The sequence below is a fragment of the Daktulosphaira vitifoliae genome, unplaced genomic scaffold (assembly GCF_025091365.1).
Source record: "Daktulosphaira vitifoliae isolate Bord-2020 unplaced genomic scaffold, ASM2509136v1 Scaffold_4, whole genome shotgun sequence".
NCBI lineage: Eukaryota > Metazoa > Arthropoda > Insecta > Hemiptera > Phylloxeridae > Daktulosphaira > Daktulosphaira vitifoliae.
The window spans coordinates 30,814,785-30,833,618 of NW_026099575.1; the positions used below are offsets into that span (position 1 = coordinate 30,814,785).

Here is an 18,834-nt window from a genome sequence, read left to right on the forward strand (position 1 = left end):
AAAATTATTTCAAGTTCGTTTTTAGACTTGAATCACTCAATTGTTTAATTTCTAGTTTATGTAAAATAAAATTGAGTTTTTGAATTATATTCATTAAGGTAATCTATATTCTGAATGTGCAATTAAAAATAAATGTGCACTAGTCTATTTCGAAGATATTTAACTAAGATGTATTAATTAATATAGTTTATACATATTAAATACATTTAAAAGTTTACTCATGAATAAAATAAATTCTTAAAGAAAGAATATTCTTTTTGTATTATTATTTAAAATTAATTTTTAGTAAATACATAAAAAATAACGAGGTCATTGTATCAATTGAATAGCCGTAGGAACAAGCACAAAAAATCATTCATTTAACATTTAACAATTTCTTCAAGTGACAAAAAAAAACAAATGACTTGTTACAGCAATCAAAATAGAACTAACCAATGCACTAGTACTACTTCAATTGAAAACAAAATTAAAATTTGATAAGAATCACAGAATTTGATTCGACAAGTCTAATTCAGACAAAATTATTAGACTACTCAGTATAACAACTACTATTTATTTAGCAAAAATAAAAAAACTTACTTTACACCGATATAGTGTGTAGATATTATTCAAAAGTTTTGAATATTGTTTGATAAAAAAATGAAAATGATAAACTATTTCTCTTAAACTGTACAAACGTTGAATTTCTAATGATACTAAACGGCCAGTGACGATTAAGTGCGTATCAAATATCGCAATTTAACTTTTGCTAATATTTTATTAGGCAGGGCGGGAGTTGTTATCGGTTTCACTGTTGAAAGGGAGAAAAGGCCAATAAACGACCTAGTCCCAAGGAGGAAAAATGAGTAAAACAACAATCGCGTGCACTTTGTAAATTTGCTCATTATTATATAAATAAAATAATTAATTAAGATTTGATCAAAAATTTTATAGTAAGAGGTGGGGTTGGGTCAAGTGCGATAAAGGCAATAAGAGCAAAATATTCACACATTATGTATCATAAATATCAAATGAAGAATTGTATTTCTACATCGTTTTATAATTTACCAAGGGCATATGAATGTTAAAATGGTTTTCTAATAAACCACTTAATTTGAAAAGTCTAAAATACAAAAATACACCAGAAATATTGTATCATTTAAAGGTAAACATAAAGAAATATATGCAATACAATTAGAATTATTCATAAATAATATGCATATAAATTTTTAAAAGTATTAACCAATAGACATATCTTGGATTCCCAGAATAACTCCGTTTAAGAGGTTAAAAAAACATGATGGCAAGTTACAAGATTTTTAAATTAAATTATATATTAGAAACAATATCAATTAGAAGTATTATTTTTTCTATTAATTCCATAATTTAGTTTAACTACAATGTCGAAAAAAACGTCCTTGATGAAAGGATATGTTTTATACTATGATGACAATGATACTTTAATTTAGTAATTACTGGGAAACATATTCAAAAATTTATTATTTTAAAAAACTTATGAAATGAACAATAAATAAGATCGAATAAAATTATTTAAATGGTAATTAAAATATAATGATAATGAAATTTCTATTAATAATTCATCATAATATACTAATAATTAATTAAAATCATTTTTGTAATAAAAAGAGTTAATGATTCTTTTAATATAACTTTAAACGCGTATAGAATAATTATGAAATAATTTTAATTATTTATTAAATTATTAAAACTAGAATAATATTGAAAATTGGGGATTATAAAATATTCACGTTTAAGTAATGTAAAACAAATTTAAGTGTTTTTTTTTTTTTTTATTATTAGTAACAAAAACTAAGCTTCAAATTAATAAATTATTAGTTTAAATATTGATAAATATAATACATTAATAGAATGTTTATAGTTGTTTATATTCTTTAATAAGGTATTTAAAGAAGAAATTAGTAAACTTAAAATAATTGTTATGTAAAATATACAAGCTCAAAAAATTGAAACAATTTTTAGCAAATTATGCCATAACCATTTTAATGAGTCAACTAATATTTAAAGTGAATTCATACTTGTTTCATAAACTCTGGTATCTAATTAGATGTCAAAAAATCATTATACCGATAATAACATTAGTAACAGATGTTATAATTTAATCGAACTGATCATCAGTTCAATTAAATTAAAACCAAATCGCTGGATATATATTAAATTAATAAATAGTTATTCATATTAATCCATATAATAATTATTTTTGATTAGATATATATATATATATAATTTAATTGTGTTTATTTTATTCATTTAACAAACATCATACGAAGTCACATTATTTTGTATAATCTTATTGCTGCAAAATTCCACGTACAACATGCTATTAAGTATAACTATTATTATTTTTAGTTATAACTAAATATTTACACTTTAACACAGGCCCAACAAAATTTATGGTAAAAAAATGTATAATATACTTAGCATACGGTAGACAAATTTTATTATGACGCAAAAAAAACAGGTGTTTCGTTAACATTTGTTGACGTTGGTTTATTATTTTTAGCGGATGATTTTCAATGAGGCTGAATTTACACGAGAATTATTATTAACGACAAAATTTAACCAAAATTGTTTTTATTGGCATATATTATTAATTTAAAAAGCAAGATATCATTATTAGCTGTAATAATCATAAAACTAATGAAACGATGAACATAAATTTATGAACAAAATTGTTCATACATAGAGACTTATGAAAATTCGTCAATAATTGTTATAGGACATTACCTAGTTTCATTACAGTATATAGTTTTAGCTATCAATAAATATTTATCAACCAAACTTTTGATAATTGTATAAATAAATAAAAAACTATTAATGTCTGATGGCTCCTATGAGCTATCAGACAGTTGTCTGTCAATAATATTATTAAAGTGACATAATAACACGTTACAAAAGACCTTGAAAAATTAAAAATGTATAGTATTTATGATAGTCATTGATTCGTTCTGGAGTATACACGTCAGCAGCTTTTATCGTCAAAATTAAAGTTAGCAACATATTAATTAAAATAATTTTATGGTACTTAATTTGAAGAAAGATAAAGTAACAGATAATTATTTAAAAGCATTTTCAGATGTATGTAGTAACTATTGATACATCACTATATATTAATAATATTGCTAATCATGTACATGGACTGTATACGACAACCAAAAAATAAAAGTAGCTACGAAATAAGTAGTATATTTTATTTTACACTTTTCTATTACATTAGAGTTCAAGTTTAATTTTTCAATTTGTAACCACCATTCTAGTAAAACTAGAGGCATATTTACATTTTGGCAGTGTAAGCATATGCCAAAGAAACAAATTTTGAAGCAGCATTTTTTTTTATTGATTATAGTAATTACGTATTGGACATATTTTTTATATCAATGCAAAAAAAAAAAATATAAGATCGAAGTGGGGAGGGACTTTCCCTAGTCCCCTATAAAAAGTAACAATTTTTTAAATGTGTACACGCAGAAAATATGTAAATACGCCCCTAAGTAAAACCCTTTAGTAAAAAAATATAATGAAGAGTAATTTATATTTATAAATTACATATATAAAGAAAAATTATATTTTGTTAAAAAAAAAACACTTGTTCGAAAGTACAGAGAATAGGATTTTTAAACTTGAAAAGTATAGACAGCTCAGACTTTTTACTTTGAAGTCGCAAATAGAAAATGAAATTCACTGAGAGATAAACGAACGAAGTGATAAAATAAATGCTGTATATTGTGTAATAAAAATAACATTACAAATATGATAATTTGATAACAATGTAAGAAACCGCCAATCGTCGCTCACGTGTACCGGCGGTCAATTATCTAAACAAGTTATGCACAATAACGACAAATGTATTTAACAAAACACCAATTTTGAAGTAATACACTGACTTTATTTGTGAAAAAATGGATAAAGACAACTAAAATATCTTATACTTGTTATACGTAATAGTTATATAACTGTAAAATAGTTTTATATTAAGGGTTTCTTATTCCCTTAAATATTATACTGTTTACCGGTATGATGAGAAATTCATATTTATTAATGAGTTCAAAATCAAGAACGAATTATATGCCAGTTTGAAGTACTCATTATTTGTGAAAATAATTTAAAATCAATAAAATATTACATAATTTACTCACGTGTGTTTCTGAAATTTGAATAGATGAAGAAATTACGAGCTACCTTTTGACTGCTTCTGTTTCAATATAATAACCCACTTGGCAGTAATAACACTTTGAGATGACAATATTATATTTATTTTATTATTTTTTAACTTATTAAATTATGTCTCACAATCTGCTAAGTATTTATGGCGTTTGTATTTGAAGAGATCGGTTAGCGACGTCTGCTTGCCGCCGTGCGAAGCGTATAACTAAAATCTGAATGCGTTAGGAATTTTCTCAATAATATTATATTGTTACATGTTGCCACCACAGCCGTTGTTAGATATTGCGAAATTTTATCACTATGACTTTTTGAGTCTTCCCCTCCGTCTTTACAGCCAATCTTATCCCTTTTTGTGTTATCGCGACTGATCTGTAAAAAAATGTGTTATTTGACAGAACTTTATACAGTCAAGTTACAGATAAGAGCACGTGGTAGATATTAGTAGAGCGTCGCACAACTTGCACTTTTTTTAGCGCCGTTGATTAAAGCAGTGACGACGTTGTTTTGAGGGTAGTTCGGGAGGTTTTAAGGGTAAACGCTCGCGCGCCCGGTGGTTGACAAACGTAACGTTGATAAGCTTGTCTAACCATTCAGTAATAATAGTCGATAACACTTTACCATAATATGGCAACAGCTGTTTTTTAAATTTCTCTAATATACAATAATGACACATTGAACACTAATTATAATGTTTAAAATTTTAAGTCGCGGATTTAACTGTCTAATATACAATAATATTCATTGTGTGTTAAAACGTAAGCTTTAATAGAATTTAAATAAATATAGTTTAAAAAAACTAAAAAAACACGCTTTTAAAGCACATCGAACTAAAAAGTTAAAAATAATTTTTAAAATAAGCTTAAAACAATAATGAACGAAAAATACTAGTATTATTGTGATAAAAGCGTCGGGCGCTCAATATACGAAAAATATGGCACAAAGCACCCACGCTTTTATTACAATAATACTAGTATTTTTCGTTCATTATTGTTTTAAGCTTATTTTAAAAATTATTTTTAACTTTTTAGTTCGATGTCCTTTAAAAGCGTGTTTTTTTAGTTTTTTTTAACTATATTTATTTTTTACTTTTTAGTTTCAAGTTATGATAGTAGTTATGGTTGTAACGGTAACGAGAAATGAGGGTTCGATACCGGAGAGGGAGTCTGAGAAACGGCTACCACATCCAAGGAAAGCAGCAGGCGCGTAAATTACCCACTCCCGGAACATGGAGGTAGTGACGAAAAATGACGATACGGGAATCATCCCTCGTAATCGGAATGAATACTTTATATCTCTTAATTAGAATAAATCGTGTTAATATATTAATTTTAATAGTAATTAGAATATATATATACAGGGTGTTCAGTAAGTCAGGAAACGGGTATCTATTGTTCTCATTGTTACAAACAATGGGGCTCGAATCGGTCACCGGAGCCGGCAGGCGTAGTTGACCACAACTATATTTAAATGGGTTTGTATAACTCAACATTATAACATTAAGATATTAGTAAGTATATTTTAATACCTCAACAACTTAACTAATATCAACAATATCTAATGTAATAGTATTTTTTTTTTGTTTACAACAAGTGTTAATTGGTGTACATAATAAACAGTAAAAACTTTTATTTTATTGAATTAACAATTCTATGTAAAACACCACATCGTGGTCTTTTTTTTTTTTTTTGCTCAAATTGAATTAATTGAGTTTCTTGTTATTTTTATTTCGTATTGCGTAAATTTGATGTGTGTAGTTTTGAAAAAAAAATTTGGAAAATCCTTATTTTTAAAGATAATTTTGGTTTTAGGATTTTTAGAATGAGGATATTATGTAATAATTACGTCATTATAGTTTCACAATAGTATCATGAGAAAAAATCCCAAAAATTAACAAAAAAAAAACAATTTTTGAGCTATTTTTAGTTTTTGACGTTTCAACTTTAAAAAGCTATAACTTTTGAACCAATTTTTTCCGACAATTTTTTCAAACACTTTTGAAAAAAGCATTGAAAAATACACGTTTTAAAAAAAAAAAAATGAAAAAACTCGATGGGGTGGTAAAATGCATTTGTTCCACGAATTGTTAAATAATTTAAATTTCTTTGTGATTATTTAAAATAAATAACTTATTTATTCTGACACTACATTAAAATTGTATCTACTATTATTTGTTATCTAATTTTTAATAAAAAAATCATTTTTTTTAATTAACAATTTTTTTTCAAAATAACCAGTTTTTAGCATTTTTCTTACAAAAATTAAAGAGGCGATACTAATGTTGGAACGAGTAATTATTGATACAAATTTAATACATAGGTATGTGGTACGGGTACAGCTCGTACTAGTGTATGTTTATAAAGCATACTCGACCCATGCTACATACACTAAGTATTAAAACGCTTGTAACTTAATAAGTACTAATTCTAAAATTTTTATCGACCCATTAACAATTTTGTAAGAATAACTTGTCCGTTCATTTTAGTCAGTACTAAAAGTTATAAGAGTTGTCAATTAGATCAGTTCCACTCTGTATTTGTTACGGTCAATGCGCACATAGACATGGATTATAGTACTGCCCAAAATTATGTGGCAATGTTATAGAAACTCAACTTGATCAATGTAGTATTGCCTGGCGTAAAATGAACAATGTATCTCTCATTACAAAATCACAAAATATCAAAATTTGTTTAGAAAAATAAAAAATATATTGTGATCTAAAATTTGCGACTAAAACTTTTTGATTGTTATTGATTATATTAATCACAAAGTTTTAATATTATTAAACTTTGAATTATTGATTTTAGGCGAATTCTGGGACAAAGTAATTTTAAATGTTTTAATCAATAATACAACTTATTTTTTGTAGTTAAATCTGTGGCCCTATCGTACATTTTTTTTGCAAAATTGACTCCAATTTGTTATTTTTAATGTTCATTTTAAGATTTTTCATATGTAATATTGTTACTATTGTTTCCTATCATAATAATGCATAATCATCATGTGCAATTTTATCATAACTACTATTGAATATGTATTTAAAAATATTATACATTTTTAATTTGAACTAGCAGTATAAAAATATTTGATAGTTTGATACTTGATAATTGAGATTAGCTTGTAAAGTGCAAATGACCGAACTGACATTGAGGAAAAGTATTTAATGTTTAACAAAAATTTTCCTTCTACCTTGATATATGCTGCTTCGTTGATCAGTTATCATTCACATTATTATTAAAGTTTTGATTTACTTTATTGTCGGTTATTGCTAGTATAAGGTTATAAATTATTTAAGGGTCAATAAATTTTCAATATTAATTTATTTTATTAAAAGTTAATTTATTAGAATCCTCAAAAACTCACGAATATAAATTTTAATACAAATAATAATCTTATTTAAGAATTTATTTTGGAAATTAATTACGATTTTATATAATCAGTTGCCATTTTTTTTTATCAATAATCACATAACTCAGTATTTGAATACAAAAAAAAAAATAAACAAAACATATTACCATAATTATTTAAATGATGTAATTTATAACTTGTCTCTTGTTATAATTATTGACAGAAAAAATGTTTAGTTTTTTTTTTTTTTTAATTATAGTGATTCACATGATAAGTATTGGTAAAATAATGATGCTATTTACTTACATGTATTTTACCCACTATTTTTATTGTATAATATCAAACAATTTATGACTTTTAAGTATTCAATAATTATGAACATTAAAATTATAATGCATACAATAAATAATAATACTTTTAATAGAGATTGAAACTACATAAAATATATTGTAAGCAATTAAATTCTTTATTAAATTAAAATTTATTTAGATTTCCAGATCAAGTAAAAAATGAGAATACTAAAAAGACTGGAAAAACTGGTTATCAAATATGTAATAATGCAGAGTGCAATACTTTGTGTAACATGCGTAAATAAGCATAATGGTTTTTTGACATTGAGATTTCCTGAAATCATATTTTGCACAGTGGACATTATTTTATTTAAAAGTAAAAAACCTGCTTCAGAATATAACTAAAATGTTTGTTTCTCATTTAAGTTACCATAAACAATAATTAGGCATGAATAAAAATATATTTTTTCAACTGTTCTTGAAAATGTCTTATAAATATTTAATCTGTTATTCAATTAGGAAAGTGATTCCTTTACTAGAACAATAAAAAATTATATTAAAATAATTCAAGGTAAATGAAAAGTGTAACTGTATCATAGCTGCAAATAGTGTTCAAGACTTAGGAATGGTTAAGTTTTTATCCCTTACTATTTTGGATACGCTCAACATCAATTCATAATTATGACGTCAACATGAAAAAGTTACTACTTCCAAAAAAAAAAAATCAATATTTTGTTTTTTCATGAACATCGCAGTAAATAAAAATCCTAATAAACCGATAGTAAAATTAAATAAAAATTTTGTTTAAAGTAAGAATAACATGGACAAAGTACGCTTATCATAAGTCCACTAAATGTAGGTGAACGATTTTTACATTTCTTCAATAGTTTAGTTTTTTCTATGATATAATTAAACAATCAAAAATTTCTTTTCATTAATAATTTTGGGTAAATATAATGTTTAAATGTATTATACAAGTATTGAATTCTTTGAACTCTTAAAGTAATTTTAAGGTTAGACAATTTTTAACAATACGAAAACAGTTTTTACCTTTGACTGTGACCGAATTAATAAATTAATAATTTAAAATATGCAATTAAGCTATTATATAGGTATTCACGATGATCGTGAGTAATGTATAATTGTTTTGAGTCTCTAAAACGTTATTTTAGAGATACTCTGTTTAACAATATCAATATTTTAAAAGTTTTTTTTATTTTCATATTGTAAAATTTAATATTTCTAAAATAGTAAACTATTTTCATTACATCCCTTTATTAAATATGTATGAATATATTTTAAGAAATATTATATGAACTAGATATGCGTATGTTACGACTAAATTCTACCTTTTCTTTAATATTTTAATCACTTCCTATATACATTTTTATATACTGAAATTTGTAGCTTGAAAAATAATAATATGAACAATAAAAATATTTGTATTTTTTTTAATTAATATTTTTCATACATAATAGAATATTGAGTAAGACCTTATAACTAATGATTTAATGTATATTAAATGAAATTATATTACATTAGTAAAATTAATACTAAGAAATTATATTACATTAGCTTTCACCTTAATGTGACACTTTAAAATCCTATTGATAGCATTTTCTTGACTTTCAGCTAACTTATATTGTATTTATTTAGTAAGCATTTTATTTTCAATATAATTTAATTTTTATTCTTTATCTAAATGTTCAAGCTACTTAAGTAAGATTTGTTTTTCCTCATTATAAATGTTAAAAACTAAGTAATGTAACTAAAGTTTTTTATAGGTTTGATTCGCATTCTTGTCATAAATAAAATCTAAGTTTCTCGTAAATAAATTTTCCCTCCTTATTGATAAATATTAATTTATTATAGGTTAGAGGCGTCTTTGGATTTTTCTCATGAGGGAGGAAATGTATTAAACAATTTTTAGAATTCTATTAAGAGAAGTTCTATCCCTCAATTACCCATATGAAAATGCTAATTTCCTTAGTATTATGAGTAGAGAGTTCTTAAGCATAAAATAAAATAATGACAATGTTCTTCAAAAAATTCAGAAAAACCATTTGTATTACTATTTATAAATACTTTTAAAGAAGTAAATACAATTGAATTTTCTCAATAATGCTTCAAAAATTACCCTACGTTAATAGGAGAAAAGATCGTAGTTAAAATCAAAATAACTACAAAATTAAAGTTTATTTTTTGGCTGGGAAGAGGTAGTAAAAAATTGATTGTGCGATATATGTCAATTAACAAACTGTTGAAACCCCTTTATCTTAAAATATTCTGTTTCAGTTTTGGTATTCATTTTTTCTGAAAATAGAAATTCCTTTTTCGATTTAAATTCTTAATATTAGAAAGGTTTTGAAATTTTGTCGACATATTTGTTCATGCAGAAATGATTAGGTAATTCTAACTTTAAAGTTTTTTGAGTTATGATAGTTTTAATCTAGGGGTGCAAAAAGATTTTAATGAATTTATTTAATTATGCACATATTTTCGCAAATAAATTATTTTCATTTTGAATATACTAAAAAAAAAAAAATATTTTTTGATTGATTGCATTTATTTATTCATAATAAAACAATTACTTTCAAAACATAACAATTATAAAAAATATTTAACTTAAAAGTCACAAAAATTGATAAAAAGTAATATTGACATTATCAATGCTAAACACATACTTAGTTAGTGTTTAATGTTGTTATTGAAATAGGTATCCACTTTTTTTGAGTAATTTTTGTGGCTTTTGAGTAAAATATTTTTTAGTTTTATACTAATATTTTAAATAATATTAGACACAAGTAATTAATTATTAATATATTGTATAATATATTCTACTCATAAATATTAAGACATTCAATTTGAAAAGATCCTATTTATGCCATTTTTTTTTTCTACATAAAATTTCATGTTAGATTCAATAAAATGCTAATTCAATTTGATTAAAATTAAAAAAAATTCATTTCATGAAAATAAAATTGTAATTTTTATACTATTTTTATATCATATAATTACGTCGTATTATTGAATTAATATACAGTGTTGTAATAATATGTTTTAAATATATTTTTATAGTTTTAAATAAAATACATTATTTAAATGAAATCTGGCCAATAATGAGGATGATTATAATATTCTTATATGTATTTAAAATATATTTTTGTAACTTATTTGGTAAATTTTTAAAATAGACCATTTTTTTTTTGGTTCTTTCATTATTTAAAGAGTTACCATAAAATAGGAAAAAATTACAAAAAATTTAATAATGTTCATGCAAAAGGGGAAGTTATGGACTCCTATACTCCCTCTAATACACATCTGTGATGAAAATAAAATAAAACAAAAAATTCTAATAATTAAGCCTCTAAAAATATGTGTACTCACATTGTGAGGTAGTAAACGATTTTTATGTTTATAAACCCAATTAAAATCGAATTATTAAAATAACAAAAATTAATAATTGTTTCTTATAATATAATTTTCAAATTTCATAAAAATGTGATGTTTCATTCAATCATTTTTATTTTAAAGAACCAGTAGCAGTAAAATTAATTTATCATAGATATTAATAATTATCAATGGTCAATTAAAAAATAAACACAAATGTATAGACAATATTTATTTAATGATTTATAGCCATAAAATTAGTTTTTAATGCATTCGATAGACAATTAAAACTTAATGATACTATTACAATGATTATAATATATTCATTATAATAAATATTATACATAATATAATATACCATATACAATTAACAAGGTTTAAATATAACCAATTTGTACTAAATTTGATGTATTATTATAATACAAAAATTATATATACATGGTTCAAGTAAATAGAAATTTTGAATATTCTATATAAGAACCTGAATAATATTAACAATAAAAATTATTTCTATAAACATTTTGATACTACTTTTTATATTTTGCCTAAATAAATTTCAGCTTTTATATAGCAACAGGTCTAGGCTTCAATTCTAAAAATTGGAATGGCACGTCAAGACTTCGATTACAATATTCAACAATTAGATGTCCTCTTCTACTAGATGCACCAACTACGATAACCAAATCACCTTTCATTAAAGTAACATCACAATTTCCTTCTTCTATAAAAACGTATTATTTATTTATTACACTCGACAATGCAAACAAAATTAAATAAAAATATGTAAACACAATTCTTAATAATTACCTGGATATGACTTTTTCATTATACGACTTTGTGGATAACCGACTTTAGTATTGCCTGATACAGTGTACGAGCGACTAGGAGGTAATGGTGGAGGTCGTTCCTGTAATCATAACATTATTAATACAAGACAGCCCAAGTTTCATAATAATTTTAAATTTATATATGTTCCAAATTATTTCCATATTTGAATTTGTCATAATCCTTTTATTTAATCTAATTATAGAGAAACTTAAACTTAAAAATAAACAAATATATATATTTATTAAATTAAATTAGCTAATATTTAAGATTTTCGAGTTGATTAGAAGTTCACGATTACTTACTAAATTTAATCCAACTAGATTACATGTTTGTAAAATTGTTTGGTCGAATTTTTCAGTTTGATCCGGAGGTGGTGTACCGGTTATTGGTTGTGGTCTAGGTCTTGTAAGAGTAGCAGTATTAGTATTATTTGAAATAGGATAATTTGCAACTTGTGTACCAGATGCACTGTTTATGTTATTTACTTTTCTGTTATTCATATTTATCTTTCCGTTTAAACCTGTGAGATGTAAATCGTCGATCAGTTAATTGTAATATTTTAATTTATTCCATTATGAGATTAACTTAAAAATGAAAACTATGTATAATAATTTTCTATCCATTACATTTTTATCTTAAACTATTTACTCCAACTATTTGTGATGTAGTTTTTATGATATTCAATAAAGTTTTATATAATGAATATTGTCTAAATTTTTGAGTTAAAATTATGCTATACAATTTTTAATTTAAATGCTATAATTTATTTAAAATATTTACATTGTGTAATTGGATTAACAGACTGCTGCATTTGTAACACTCTCTTGGTGCCAGGCCATTTTCTACGCATTCTCCAACTTCTCCAGGTACATTGTATAAGTACAGCCGCATTATGGTGAGTTTCCCATCTAAGTTTTTCTAGAAGCTGTCTAACACCCTCACTAAAATAAATATATTATAAAAAATACTGTTTAATATGAAATATTTCTAATATTAGTTAATTGGTACCTTAAGAAAACATGTCTTTTTCCAAATGCCCAATTCATACTAACTTCACTATATTTTGTGTTAATTTTTTCTTCAATACACTGTAATATTAAGTTGCAGTCATCAGTTGCTCTATCGTCGATCCTCATTAGTTTGTTGAATGGCGCCAAAGTCTTATATCTTAGATTAAAAGCTTTATATCGCATTCGATGAGGGAAACCTAAATAAATAGAAAATAATTTGTTTAATAAATATTTTATAATAAAAATTGTTTTCAGTTTTACCTCCCGCCATCAAATTTACAGTTTCTAAAACTTGTAATGAACGTATTTGTCGCATAACTACAGCTCTATCAAATTTTTCAGGGGTCTCTGTAGCATTAGATTTAATACAACGCACAAAATGAGGTCTAGCATGAACTAATGATCTCAATAAATTATCGAGTCGAGTATGAAAATCTTGAGTTAATGTAGACACTGGTTCATTTCCATTCAATCTAAGTAAAACAAAAACTTATTTTTATTTCATATAATATATTATGTGATACATAATATAATTTCTTTTTTTATAATACACATGGTTTTAATTTTCTTTTGTGTGGGGTAATTGTCATAATACCTAACTTGATGTTCCGACTATAAAGATAGTAATAAAAGTCTTCTTCTTTTTCCTCGCCTTAATCCCAATTACTTGGGGTCGGCCAAAGTTAATAATAAAATTATAGCTAATAAATAGTATAGGGTTAGTTGAACCCTTTATCAAATAATATAATATAGTTATTTAAATATTTTAATATTGAATAGATTTAGTTAAGATTATCTCAGTAAATAACTTATTGTACTCAATTTGTATGGTTTATTTTTCAGAAATTCTAGCTTTTGTTAATAATATTTTATGTAATGTAATGGTATTTATATTGATGAAAAAAAAATTAAAATGAACACTGAGTAAATAGTTTAAATTGAAACTTACAAATCAGAATGTGATGTTGGTGATATTCGAAATTTTATTCCTCTTGGGACAGTTTCAAGGCTGTAAAGTGCTTTGAGCTCACTTCCAAATAAATGTGTAGCGAAACCAAAGGAACATAATCCCTTATGGAAAACGGACACGAGATCATCGGGCACTACATCTTTATTAGTTTCTGTATGTGTAAAAACAATTTGTTTTATTTCAATTTTTAATAATTAAAATTTAAATAAAAAAAAACATACCCAAAAAATCTGTAACATTATAAACAACTCTACCAGCGAAATGTTGAATGCAGAAATATCTTTGATCAATTGTTTTAGATTCTACAAGCCTTGGATTATTTCTATGTTGGCTTTTAACTTTCCTCAAATACAACTCAACTGAGCCATTGATGGAACATTCGACATCTAACATACTTAACAATCCAGTTCTCTGTAAATGAAATAAAATTATATAAAGCTTTTACTATAATTTTATTTTAATAATATAAATAACTTACTAATGATGAAATGAGATCTATACAAGGTACATTGTCTACGTAATCTACTTCTATATCACAGTGTATTCCTTCGTCCCGACATGATTCAATGCTTGATTTAAATATGTGAGTGTTATAAAAATGTTGCATAGTTTCGGCACAAAGGTTGATGCAAAGATGTTCTAGTTGGCTTGGCTAAAAGTTTATGTAGTTTAAGTTTTATAAAAAATAAATATAAATTTAATTATTATATAGAATTAATTGATCTCTTACTTTGGGTTCTTCAAATCCAAACATATCTAAAATTCCTATAGACCCATCCGTTGCATGTCTAGCGATATTTACAGCATTGTTCAATGCAGCCATAGATTTACTAGATTTTGAACCAGCTGTACCAATAGTAGAAGCGTGTTGACTAGCGGCATCAGCTTGGTTGTGTACAGAATCATTTGAATCGCTACTGAGTGTTCCTAGTGTTGAACCCAATCGTTTGCTATTTGCTCTCCGTACGATAGTAGCAACAGTTCTACAGTAAAGAGCTTTGGCTAGAGAATTTCTAATAGAATTAGCCTAAAAAGAAAATAATAATAAAAACTTGAATTTCGTAGATTAATTATTTTAAAATAAAATTTACCATGTTAGCATCGCAACTAGTTTTTATTAATTGAGTGTTTCCTCGAGTAGTTTCCGAATATGTTCTTGTTGTAATACCCCGGAGTAATGATGGGAACGAAATGCCCAATAATCTAGCTACAGCAGCCAATTCATTTTCACCTTTGGCGATAACTTCACCAGTTCCATTATTTACAAAATTGACATTACCCAATAGCAAGACAGCGGCAAGAACTCTAACAACATCCATGAAAGGGATACCGAGAAGTCCTGAGAGAAATTAATTACAACAACTTATTAACTAAATTTATTCTTTTTTTTTTACCTAGACAAGATTTCCACGACTGAAATCTTGCTGCATCTTCAACTTCATCTTGTCTTGTATCGCCATGCATCAAATATTGTAGATTAGAAGGGGAATATCCTTCCAAGTTCAATTTAACTGTAAAAATAAATTAAAATTTTTTTTCATAATCAAACAATTAAATTCATTAAGAATTTCGTTATCTTACCTCTTTCATCTTGAGTTAAACCAGCGAGCATTTGATAAAATATGTGATAATTTTTTTCATTTGGTAATGGATGTACGACTCTTGTTTGGTCCAAGAAATAACAATGTATTTTTGTTCGATACAAAGCACCATCAGTAACTTGTACTTCGATGAAATGTCCCTTAAATATGCAAAAAAACAATTAAAAATACATAATATTGTATTTAATTATGAGTACTTACGATTCGACTAGACTCTGAATTTGAAGATGTTTTGGCTGAGCCTAAAGATCTAAGCACTGTAAATGCAGCGGCTAAATGCTTAAAGGCATCGGTTTCTGGACCACCACCTGCCACATCGAATAATTGTCTTAACAATAACATTGATGCGTACGTTTTACCAGAACCACTGATACCTAAATGAAAAAAAAACAATAAATAAGTAAATCATAATTTTAAGAAAGATATAGTATTGTTAACTTGCCAGATAGTATGATTGCTTGAGGGTAACCAGATTCAGTTTGTTGTCTAACAGCATCTAGAATTACTTTATGCAGTTTCAAATCTAATGAAGCTCCCCTCATACTAGTTAAAGTCATTGGATTTCCAACGTCTTTATATGAATTCATACATAGTAAAACGGGCCCAATGTTGGTCTAAAAAATATATTATAAATGAGTTAAGGAAAAAAGATATAATATTAAATACAAATAAAATAATTATAATTCATTCAGGTCCGCACGGTTGGGAGCTAGGAGATTCTATTGTACTCTTTGAGATTTTTTGTGTCATTAACAAAAAGACTAATGCAAAACTAATTTAATTCTTACTACCAACTCAATTTATATGCATTTGAATTTTTGTCAATGTAAATCAATGTGATATTGTAGAATTTTTGGGAGAAAGATCGACTTTATACTGTCCATAGAGAGGAGAAGTAAAATGTATTTCTAGTTTTAGGCTTAATCCAAATAGCCTGTTTTTAAAAGTCCTATTTTTAATAAAAAATTATGTTATTGAATACATTTTAGGTGAGGAATCACGACACTTTAACCCATTTGGATGTAAGGATTAGCCTCCTTAGTTTAAAATGTTATCAATAATTTTTGCACCCTATGAGAAAATTTTTTGCGGGCATCCCTGAATATAATGTGAGATTTAACATTTTTTTATAGAGAATATACCTTCAACCAAATAATTATTTAATTACGATTACTGGTTTTTAAATAACTGTTTTAATTGGAAAACTTAACTTTACATTTATAAAATAGACTATTTCAGTTTAAAAATTAGGAGTTTGTTGTCAATTTATATCAATATTTAAGAAGAAGACGATTTCATATTATTATGATAGATAATTGCACGTATACCTTGCCTCAAGCTATTATATATATTGTTTTTATTTTACATTATAATTTACTAGAACCCGGCTTAACAGCGCTGAATATAACGTTTATCCCATAACTGACAAAATAACAAATTAAGGTTTCCCGTAGGCGTAAATGAATCAATATTTCATTAATAGATAGTTTTGCCACCAACAGACCCCATTATTTTATAGACTTCTGTATCTTTGATCTCAATTTCTCATTAACTTGGATTGTGATAAAATAATAATTAATAAAATGATATAGATAATTCCAGGTAAGTATTATATATACTGAATTTTAATTATTACTATAAAAAATAGTTAATGGGTTTATATGTTTGACATACTCTTAACTAAGAAAATTAATATTTGTATATCGATCTCTTGATAAAATTATAAAATAGTTACCCTAAATTATTTTCGGCTTTGTGCAATTGTTCTCACGGATTTGAATGGGCAAAGATTTTTTAAGTTCAATGTAAAATGAAATATAATGGGTAAGATATAATTTTATAAACGTTATATACAGTAAAGAGAAAGGCAATAAAAATGTAGGATTTTATTATTATTGGTAATAAAATGCATAAACAGATATATTTTATACTCACAAACATTTGTGTCGTGCAAAACCGACTATGCAAAGCCTTAAGCACTGCATCTTCGGTCAATGGCCCAGGAAGATGGATCAGGTCACCGTCAACGGTCAACCCACCTGTACCGGTAGTATACCCTGTGGCGGCTGCAGCCGGTCCATTTGACCGCCGTTGCGTCTGTTGCTGCTGCTGGTTCGTTTCAGTCTTCTGTTGTTGTTGTTGTTGCTGTGTAGCAATTGATGTTGTACTAAGACATTTGGGTATTTGGTCATTACATACCAATTCATCTTTACCTTTAAAGAGCTTATCTATAACACAGAAAATATAGTTGAATAATTAATTCACGTACGAGCAAGGTAATTATTAGAGAAACCTATTAAAAAAAATTATAAAAAACGTTATTTTACTTTTTTAATCAGAGTAGTTCAGTAAAATAAATTAAACTACAGTCGATAATTCATAGAATATTTATCAGAAATAAAATAAATATCAACTAAAATAGTACTGATTGGATTATGATAAGTAGTGAAAAACATTTTTTTTATTTAATGTTGTATTTATAATTACATTTTACATTCAATATATATTAATCATTTATTGAATACTCGTTATGACGCCGGAAATACTCGAAATTGTTGAGTTCCGTTTATATAGTAATTATTAAGTTTTACGGTTTATGGTCTTTACATGACTTTTTTCTTCACTAGAATAAAGAAATAATATATTTTAGTTAAATTACATAAGTTATAATTATCATTGTTAACAAGTAAGATTCGATAATATTATAAACTATTTATTTATTTTTTCTCAAGATATGATAATATTTCTATACCAATTTCCAATTGGTAAATGATAAAAAAGACCAATGGGATATTGGTTACATCATCAATGTCCAATTTTTAAAAAACATTAATTTGGAGGAGATATTTTTACCCAAGTACACTGAACGCTTAAATATTAGTAAAGATAACTGTCACGACTTTTGTATGATTATAATAAAATTGAATTACCTGAAATAGGTAAAGTGGGTAACGAGGTTCTTGGTAACACCGGCGGGGCTAACAAAGTTTTCGATGGACTGGTAGGAGCTGATTTGCCAGTATTCAATGCACCATTATTATTATTATTAGTGAAATTTGCCGGCAATTGTTTAATTGGTTGCAAAGAACACCCTTGGCCACCATTTGTTGCTCCTTGACCTTGATTAAGGCTATTCCGGAGAGTAACCAGTTCGGTACTCAGGCTACGCAGTCTTTGCTGTAAATGTACAGCCTCATTTGAACAGGACGCATCTAGAA

General features: G+C 25.7%; 1 protein-coding gene across 2 annotated transcripts in view; it reads right to left on the reverse strand.

Annotated features, from left to right (window-relative positions):
• Positions 1-11,544: 11,544 nt before the first annotated feature.
• Positions 11,545-18,834, reverse strand: part of LOC126903971 (unconventional myosin-IXb) — a 37,118-nt gene continuing 29,828 nt past the window's right edge. For both annotated transcript variants that reach the window (XM_050682569.1, XM_050682570.1), the window contains 17 exons: positions 18,547-18,828; positions 17,552-17,844; positions 16,059-16,230; positions 15,818-15,990; positions 15,597-15,756; positions 15,410-15,526; positions 15,107-15,354; positions 14,746-15,042; positions 14,494-14,667; positions 14,237-14,426; positions 13,995-14,166; positions 13,307-13,518; positions 13,044-13,242; positions 12,816-12,976; positions 12,338-12,555; positions 12,015-12,114; positions 11,545-11,928 (listed from right to left, as the gene is read on the reverse strand). In XM_050682569.1, coding sequence (XP_050538526.1) covers positions 11,771-11,928; positions 12,015-12,114; positions 12,338-12,555; positions 12,816-12,976; positions 13,044-13,242; positions 13,307-13,518; positions 13,995-14,166; positions 14,237-14,426; positions 14,494-14,667; positions 14,746-15,042; positions 15,107-15,354; positions 15,410-15,526; positions 15,597-15,756; positions 15,818-15,990; positions 16,059-16,230; positions 17,552-17,844; positions 18,547-18,828 — 3,326 coding nt within the window. In that variant the 3' untranslated portion in view covers positions 11,545-11,770. The remainder of the gene's footprint in view (positions 11,929-12,014; positions 12,115-12,337; positions 12,556-12,815; positions 12,977-13,043; positions 13,243-13,306; positions 13,519-13,994; positions 14,167-14,236; positions 14,427-14,493; positions 14,668-14,745; positions 15,043-15,106; positions 15,355-15,409; positions 15,527-15,596; positions 15,757-15,817; positions 15,991-16,058; positions 16,231-17,551; positions 17,845-18,546; positions 18,829-18,834) is intronic.